General features: G+C 39.4%; 1 protein-coding gene across 5 annotated transcripts in view; it reads right to left on the reverse strand.

Moving 5' to 3' along the window:
* LOC128236079 (low-density lipoprotein receptor-related protein-like) overlaps nt 1–10,002 on the reverse strand; it is a 36,209-nt gene that overhangs the window by 18,497 nt on the left and 7,710 nt on the right. For 4 of the 5 annotated variants that reach the window (XM_052952017.1, XM_052954307.1, XM_052951235.1 and 1 more), the window contains 3 exons: nt 4,212–4,340; nt 3,660–3,788; nt 3,108–3,236 (listed from right to left, as the gene is read on the reverse strand). In XM_052952017.1, coding sequence (XP_052807977.1) covers nt 3,108–3,236; nt 3,660–3,788; nt 4,212–4,340 — 387 coding nt within the window. Of the gene's footprint in view, nt 1–3,107; nt 3,237–3,659; nt 3,789–3,939; nt 3,971–4,211; nt 4,341–10,002 lie in introns of all 5 variants that reach the window. The other variant, XM_052953507.1, reaches the window with a different exon arrangement.

The following is a 10,002-nucleotide window of genomic DNA, read 5'->3' on the forward strand; positions in this document are numbered from 1 at the left end:
AGGTCGCTAACTACACGCCACAAGGTCGCTAACTACATGCCTCAAGGTCGCTAACTATATACCGCAAGGCCGCTAACTACATCCCGCAAGGCCGCAAACTACACGCCGCAAGGTCGCTAACTACATGCGACAAGGCCGCTTACAACACGCCACAAGGCCGCTAACTACATACCGCAAGGTCGCTAATTACATACTGCAAGGTCGCTAACTACATACCGCAAGGTCGCTATCTACATACCGCAAGGCCGCTAACTACATACCTCAAGGTCGCTCACTACATACCGCAAGGTCGCTAACTACATGCGACAAGGACGCTAACTACATACCGCAAGGTCGCTAACTACACGCCATAAGGTCGCTAACTACATACCGCAAGGTCGCTAATTACATACTGCAAGGTCGCTAACTACATACCGCAAGGTCGCTATCTACATACCGCAAGGCCGCTAACTACATACCTCAAGGTCGCTAACTACACGCCACAAGGTCGCTAACTATATACCGCAAGGACGCTAACTACATGCGACAAGGCCGCTAACTACACACAACAAGGTTGCTAACTACATACCTCAAGGTCGCTAACTACACGCCACAAGGTCGCTAACTACATACCACAAGGACGCTAACTACATGCGACAAGGCCGCTATCTACACACCACAAGGTCGCTAACAACATACCTCAAGGTCGCTTACTACACACCACAAGGTCGCTTACTACATGCGACAAGGCCGCCAACTACACACAACAAGGTTGCTAACAACATACCTCAAGGTCGCTAACTACACGCCACAAGGTCGCTAACTACATACCACAAGGACGCTATCTACATACCGCAAGGCCGCTAACTACATACCTCAAGGTCGCTAACTACACGCCACAAGGTCGCTAACTATATACCGCAAGGACGCTAACTACATGCGACAAGGCCGCTAACTACACACAACAAGGTTGCTAACTACATACCTCAAGGTCGCTAACTACACGCCACAAGGTCGCTAACTACATACCACAAGGACGCTAACTACATGCGACAAGGCCGCTATCTACACACCACAAGGTCGCTAACTACATACTTCAAGGTCGCTTACTACACACCACAAGGTCGCTTACTACATGCGACAAGGCCGCTAACTACACACAACAAGGTTGCTAACTACATACCTCAAGGTCGCTAACTACACGCCACAAGGTCGCTAACTACATACCACAAGGACGCTATCTACATACCGCAAGGCCGCTTACTACATACCTCAAGGTCGCTAACTACACGCCACAAGGTCGCTAACTATATACCGCAAGGACGCTAACTACATGCGACAAGGCCGCTAACTACACACAACAAGGTTGCTAACTACATACCTCAAGGTCGCTAACTACACGCCACAAGGTCGCTAACTACATACCACAAGGACGCTAACTACATGCGATAAGGCCGCTATCTACACACCACAAGGTCGCTAACTACATACCTCAAGGTCGCTTACTACACACCACAAGGTCGCTTACTACATGCGACAAGGCCGCTAACTACACACAACAAGGTTGCTAACTACATACCTCAAGGTCGCTAACTACACGCCACAAGGTCGCTAACTACATACCACAAGGACGCTTACTACATGCGACAAGGCCGCTCTCTACACACCACAAGGTCGCTAACTACATACCTCAAGGTCGCTTACTACATACCTCAAGGTTGCTTACTACATGCGACAAAGCCGCTCACTACTTACCGCAAGGCCGCTTACTATACACCACAAGGTCGCTAACTACATGCGACAAGGCCGCGCACTACTTACCGCAAGGCCGCTTACTACACGCCGCAAGGCCGCTAACTACATGCGACAAGGTCGCTAACTACATACCGCAAGGACGCTAACTACACGCCAAAAGGCCACTTTCTACACGCAGCGATGCCGCAATCTACAGCTTACAAGGCCGCTAACTATATACCGCAAAGCCGGTTACTACACGTCATAAGGCCGCTAACTACATGCCGCTAGGCCGCTAGCTACACGGCATAAGGCCACTAACCACACAACGCAAGGCCGATAAATACTTACCACAATGTCGCAAGGTTTATAACGTCACGCCACAAGGCCGTTTACTACACACCCAAGGGTCGCTTACCATATTCCGCACGATCGTTAACTACACGCCACACGGTCGCTGATTACAGGCCGTATGACCGCTAACTACACACCGCAAGGTCGTTCACTACATTCCACAAGGCCGCTAACTATACGCCGCACGGTCGCTTACGTCACTCTACAAAGCTGCTAACTACACGCCGCAGTCGACAGGCCACAGAGCTGCTAGAACGAGTTTTTGTTTTCAAAACTACTTGAAGTAAATACATATATTTCATTCCAATTGTCCATTTAAGGATATTATATTATAATTTTGACTGAGTTTTCGTTTGAAATCCAAAACTATATTTTGACACATCGTGGATGAATTTTTAGAAAAATACTACAGGACATATATTTGCAAATAAATAATTGATCATTGTTCTCGGAGATCAAAACACGTCAAAAATTGCTTTGAAATAGAAAACAAATCTGGGCCTTGGCCGTTAGGTCGAACATTTCGCTTGCTCGTACACTGAAGCTTCGCCTACTGGTCGTTACATATTGTGTTAACGTAGACGAAGATAACAGCCTAAAAACAGTTCACATGAAAATTTTGTTATTTAAGAATAAGACGATTTGTGACGGTATACCCTTAAACCGTTATAAATACTTCAGACCATTAAAAGTCCTATATATTTTCACAGTTACAGTTAATGCTAAAGTATAATAAGTATATCATATGATAATATATAATATATATAACACTACTAGTATTTTGATTATTACTTTTCATGCTTAATATATTTGTATCAGTATACTACATACTCCTTATAACCACATAAATAATAGTCGACAAAGATGTCTTGCCGCAGGCGATTTTAATGGTCAAAACGGTTACCGGTTCATGATTTTATATACATGACTATTTCTTTGTCTTTATCATTGTTCATGATTAATTTATTTGTATCAGAATACAATGAGAACTTCATACCTTTTTATCAACAAATAAAATATGGTCGACAAAGATGACTTACCGCAAGCGGAAGGATCCTCATCCTCATATTGATCACAGTTTTTACGTCCGTTACATACACGTGACTTGGAGATGCACCGCCGGGAATCATTACAGAAGTATCTGTCCTGTTGACGGCATACATCCAAGTCTGTAATAATGATGTCAATGGCAGCATCAAATATCACAGGTTTGAAATAGTCGTATGGGTTAAAATAAGATTACACGCATTATCATTCAATATGTACGATGTTAATGTTCAAAACATTTACCGGTTCAAGATATAAAATACAGGACTGTACCTTTATGTTTATCATTTGTCGTGCTATGTATCTGTGAATAATTTATCAATGTGAACTGCATACTCCTTATTACCACATAAATAATAGTCGACAAAGATGTCTTGCCGCAGGCGATTTTAATGGTCAAAACGGTTACCGGTTCATGATTTTATATACATGACTATTTCTTTGTCTTTATCATTGTTCATGATTAATTTATTTGTATCAGAATACAATGAGAACTTCATACCTTTTTATCAACAAATGAAATATGGTCGACAAAGATGACTTACCGCAAGCGGAAGGATCCTCATCCTCACCTTGCTTACAATCTTCATCTCCATCACATACCCGTGACTTGGAGATGCACCGCCGGGAATCATTACAGAAGTATCTGTCCTGTTGACGGCATACATCCAAGTCTGTAATAATGATGTCAATGGCAGCATCAAATATCACAGGTTTGAAATAGTCGTATGGGTTAAAATAAGATTACACGCATTATCATTCAATATGTACGATGTTAATGGTCAAAACATTTACCGGTTCAAGATATAAAATACAGAACTGTACCTTTATGTTTATCATTTGTCGTGCTATGTATCTGTGAATAATTTTAGAAATGTGAACTACATACATTTTATTACCACATAAATAATAGTCGACAAAGATGTCTAACCGCAGGAGATTTTAATGGTCAAAACGGTTACCGGTTCATGATTTTATATACATGACTATTTCTTTGTCTTTATCATTGTTCATGATTAATTTATTTGTATCAGAATACAATGAGAACTTCATACCTTTTTATCAACAAATAAAAGAGGGCGACAAAGATGACTTACCGCAAGCGGGAGGAGCCTCATCCTCACCTTGCTTACAATCTTCATATCCATCACATACCCATGACTTGAGGATGCATTGCCGGGAATCATTACAGAAGAAATGGCCATTTCGACGGCATGCATCCATGTCTGTAATAATGAAGTAAATGACAGCATCGAATATCACAAATGTTTGAAATCAATGTATGCGTCCAAATAAGTAAACACGCATTATCATTCGATATTAACGATGTTAATGGTCATATACTTTTACCGGTTCAGTATATAATATACATTGTACATGACTGCAGCTTTATGTGCATCATTTTTTATGCTTTATATATTTGTATAAGCATACATTGTGAACAGCATACATATTATCAGTCTGTTTTCCGTCACATATAATTGACTTGTTGATTCACCGCCTGGGAAATTGACACAAGAACTGGTCATTTTGACGGCATATAATAATAAAGTAAGAGGCAGCATCGAATATCACAAATGTGTGAAGTAAACTTACGCGATATGGGAGGAATAAGCTCATATAATTAAAAAGGAGATCGTCAATATGTATATACTATTGATTTTATAGGAAAAAATGCACATTTGTAATTATATTTCACCAGATCAGGAGCTTAATATTTTTATTCGCTAGAAATACTGACGATATTGTCATAAACATTAAATGATTATTTTTACAGACGCTTCAAACAAACAAAAATACACTTTAAATTGAGGGGGAAAAATAAATATCGCTGCTCTATCTTTTCTAGCTCATTCGCTTAAACAGCATGTGAATAGAACAGTTTCTGACGTGACGTCACTTCTGATGCTTTTTAAAATCGACGACACATCGCGACTTTATATATAATGGCGTCCCAGAGATCATTGAAAGTAGTTCCACAAATTGTATTTTCCTTATTTGATATGTTCACATACCCCATATCAAACTGATATCGGACAACAGAAATATATAGTAATGGAATTAATTTTGAACTAGTAATACGTATTACTTATTATTTGGGACAATTATATGATGAAATGACTTTGGCGTCAACAATAGCAGCATTGAAAATAATTTGCTGTTTCCACGAGAAACATAAAGCAAAGTATAGAATGATTGTTTGTTTCGGTATAAAATTACAATGCATTTGAGTAAGCACTTTTCTCTCTCCTTTTTATTACGTGTCTAGAACGGATAACACTGACATTTAATTATAAAAAGTCAGGAAAGTGCGCAAAATTGTATGTGAATGTATCGTCATTTCGGAAATATCGGCCTTGTTTTTTTGTCCAAGCCACCTGTGGAATATAATACAAGTATAGACTTCTGGGCCAATATTCAATATAAATTTTATCCTTTTACTTAGACATGCCGTATTCATTTCATTCAGTCTATTGGTCAACTATTTTTACTGTCCAATAAAAGAACATTGCTTATGATTTTAAACTGAAGTTAAGTCATAGTTTGACATTAAATATGACCCCGTAGTCTTGCTGACTTGTCAAGTGATATTGACCGTAGACACAAGTCCACTACACATTGACCGAAGACACAAGTCCAAGGTCAATATCACTGTAGAGGTCAGGAAAACTTCATATTGACCGAAGACACAAGCCCAAGGTCAATATTACTGTAGAGGTCGGCAAAACTACATATTGACCGAAGACACAAGTCATAGGTCAATATTACTGTAGAGGTCAACAACACTACATACTGACCGAAGACACAAGTCCAAAGTCAATATCACTGTAGGTCCGCAAAACTACATATTGACCGAAGACACAAGTCCAAAGTCAACATCATTGTAGGTCCGCAAAACTACATATTGACCGAAGACAAAAGTCCAAAGTCAATATCACTGTAGGTCAGAAAAACTACATATTTACCGAAGACAATAGTCCAAAGTCAATATCACTGTAAGTCAGCAAAACTACATACTGACCGAAGACACAAGTCCGAAATCAATATTACTGTAGGACAGCGAAACTACATATTGACCGAAGACACTAGTCCAAAGTCAATATCACGATAGATGTCAGCAAAACAACATATTGACAGAAGACACTTGTCCAAAGTCATTTTCACATATTGACCGAAGACACTTGTCCAAAGTCAATTTCATATATTGACCGAAGACACTTGTCCAAGGTAAATATCACTGTAGTGGTCAGCAATACTACATATTGACCGAAGTCACAAGTCCAAGGTCAATATCACTATAGAGATCAACAAACTACATATTGACCACAGACACTAGTTCAAAGTCAATATCACTATAGAGATCAACAAACTACATATTGACCACAGACACTAGTCCAAGGTCAATATCACTATAGAGATCAACAAACTACATATTGACCACAGACACTAGTTCAAAGTCAATATCACTGTAGAGATCAACAAACTACATATTGACCACAGACACTAGTTCAAAGTCAATATCACTGTAGAGATCAACAAACTACATATTGACCACAGACACTAGTTCAAAGTCAATATCACTGTAGAGATCAACAAACTACATATTGACCACAGACACTAGTTCAAAGTCAATATCACTGTAGAGATCAACAAACTACATATTGACCACCGACACTAGTTCAAAGTCAATATCACGGTTGATGTCAGCAAAACTACATATTGACCGAATACACTAGTTCAAAGTCAATATCACTGTAGGCTAGCAAAACTACATATTGACCGAAGTCACAAGTCCAAGGTTAATATCACGGTAGATGTTAGCAAAACCACATATTGACCGAAGTCACAAGTCCAAGGTTAATATCGCTGTAGAGGTCAGCAAAAATACATAATGACCGAAGACACAAGTCCAAGGTTAATATCGCTGTAGAGGTCAACAATATATAAACATCGAATAGCTTAAGTTGTGACAGTACATATTGTCAACATGAGGGCAAAATTATATGGTATTTACTCTAAAATTGGCAATATGTAGTGTCATATTATACCAAACAGCATGACATATATTCTTTTCATAATTTCAAACTTTCAAGTTTTATCTATTCATTTTGTAATTATTTCTGTAACAATTGATAGAAGTCTAAAGATGTAACAAAGACAGTATTGATACACAACAAATGCTGTTTAAAAGGTTTAAAAAAAGTTGCCAACACCGGAAGTTTCAGATTTACAATACATTGTAATAAGCGCTTTCCACCCCAGACTTTGAAAACCAAAATTAGACGTGCGTGCTAAGTTACAGTATCATGTCAACTGGTGTAACCGTACTGCCAGTATGTGGCAGTATGAAATTGATCATGATGGGTATATGATAATTTACCATGGGCTGGTCATGTAAGGCTTGGTACACTGACTCAGAAGTCTCTAAGTGTTAAAATGCCACAATATTTTGAAATAGGTCATTGGTGCAGGATATGTACATTAGAATCTTAACATGCAACATATTAAGAGGTCAATGTGCATTAAGTGTGCTAAGCTTGTATATACAAGAAGTGACGTCAAATTATATAAAGCAAGTAAAATATTCACACCCTTCATTCATATACTTGATTGTTTAGTTGTAAATGCTTCTTAGTGAAAGGTAAACATGAAAAAGTAAGTGAGAAGTCATTATCACTTTTCGGAGTGTATATTAACTTGGGATGAATCCTAATGTGATACTTTTTGAGCAAACTTGCCTTTATTTGTGATGTGTGAAAAATCAAGCTATATGCACTAGTGAAATATTCAGTTACATTTCACTGATAAATAGAGGATAGTATGATAGAATGGATTTGTGACGTCCTATGTCACGTCGAGTTCGGTGTGGTAACTTATATCCGTCGAGACCACGGAGCGGTCCAAACAGAGCCATGGTTATAAACCGCGACCACGGAGCGGTCAAGACATTTGCACGGTTATACACCGAGACACGTAGCGGTCAAGACATGTGCACGGTTATACACCGAGACACGTAGCGGTCAATACATATGCACGGTTATACACCGAGACACGTAGCGGTCAATACATATGCACGGTTATACACCGAGACACGTAGCGGTCAAGACATGTGCACGGTTATACACCGAGACACGTAGCGGTCCAGACAGGTGCACGGTTATACACCACGACCACCTAGCGGTCTAGATAGGTGCACGGTTATACACCGCGACCGCTTAGCGGTCAATACAGGTAAATGGTTGGACACAGAGACAAGGAAGCGGTCAAGACAGATTCATGCTTATACACCGAGACCACGTAGCGGTCAAGACAGATGCATGGTTATACACCGAGGCCACGTAGCGGTTCAGACAGATGCATGGTTAAACACCGAGACCACGTAGCGGTTCAGACAGATGCATGGTTATACACCGAGACCACCTAGCGATCCAGACAGATGCATGGTTATACACCGAGACCACGTAGCGGTCCAGACAGATGCATGGTTATACACCGAGACCATGTAGTGGTCAATACAAGTACATGGTTAGACACCGAGACCACGTAGCGGTCTATATATGTGCACGTTTATACACCGCGACCACGTAGCGGCCAAGACGGGTGCACGGTTATATACTGCGACCACGTAGCGGTCAAGACATGTTCACGGTTTTACACCGCGACCATCTATCGGTCCAGACAAATACACGGTAATACACCAAGACCACATAGTGTTCCAGACAGGTGCAAGGTTACACATCGACTTCCCAATAAAACCAGGTTTTTGCCTATATTTTAAACGTATTTTGTTCTGCAATTTTAGTCTCAAACACATTTTTGTCCGAAAACCTGAGGAAGTCCCTATAATGCAGTTTTGTTTAGTATTGACAGACAAACTGCACTTTTCCACTCCTGATATGACGTCACAAATCAAACGAATTAAGGTTTAGAATTAAGGTCTAGAGCACTGCCTAAATAATGTTCAAAATTAGCAGTTACATTATAACCAGTAAACAACAGGAAGCACTGAGCACACAGTACTATACTATACCGGATCGAAAACATGACAGTTACATGATAGGGAATGTTCCGTACAACGTGGTGCATTTTTACGATTGGTTACTAGAAATGGATAGGCACACTGTTCATTTCCCCATAAAAGCTGCTTATAAGTGTTTAAAGGTACTCGCTCATGTTTTGTAAAATGCACGTTTTAAGAATACAAAACAAAGTGTGTCAAATCATAAGGATGGTCCAAACTAAGATACTGACAGTTGGCCTCATTCAACAATAGCTTATATTCGCTCAAATATTGTCTTTGAACACCAACAATTTGAATTCCGTTACTAACGCATTCAGAAATAAGATTTTAGCGCAAGTGGTTGATGATAGTTCCAATTTATTCGATAAGGGTTGACATAGCTATTGTATACGTTTCTGTGGCCGTGCAGTGAAAGCGTCACTTTTCTTTATTTTCTTGACTGTTTCGGCGTGGGTTCGCTTCCCACTACAACCCATATATTTGCATGTACTTTTATTGTATTTGTTCTGCAATTTCGGTATCAAAGAGTAAAGTAATTTTAAAAAGTGTTTTAGATGTATTCCCGGAAAAAAATTGTCCCGAAACATGAGCGAGACCCTTTAACAAGATTTTGTTTTCAATATGTTGTTTGTAAATTATTTAAACGACTTTGTTTTAATATCAGTAAAGTTGTAGCCCATACAAACGCTTAAAACAATGCAAATTCCGTCAATTTAAAAAAATATGATCACATTCCACACAACTGTGTCATACTCGTTCACCACAGCGATGATGCTATGCGTACGTTTATCATTATCAAACCACTGATGAATGAGAATGGGTAGATATATATATAATAACAAATAAAGTAAAAATGCATTTTTTAA

The sequence above is a fragment of the Mya arenaria genome, chromosome 1, assembly GCF_026914265.1.
Source record: "Mya arenaria isolate MELC-2E11 chromosome 1, ASM2691426v1".
Taxonomy (NCBI): Eukaryota; Metazoa; Mollusca; class Bivalvia; order Myida; family Myidae; genus Mya; species Mya arenaria.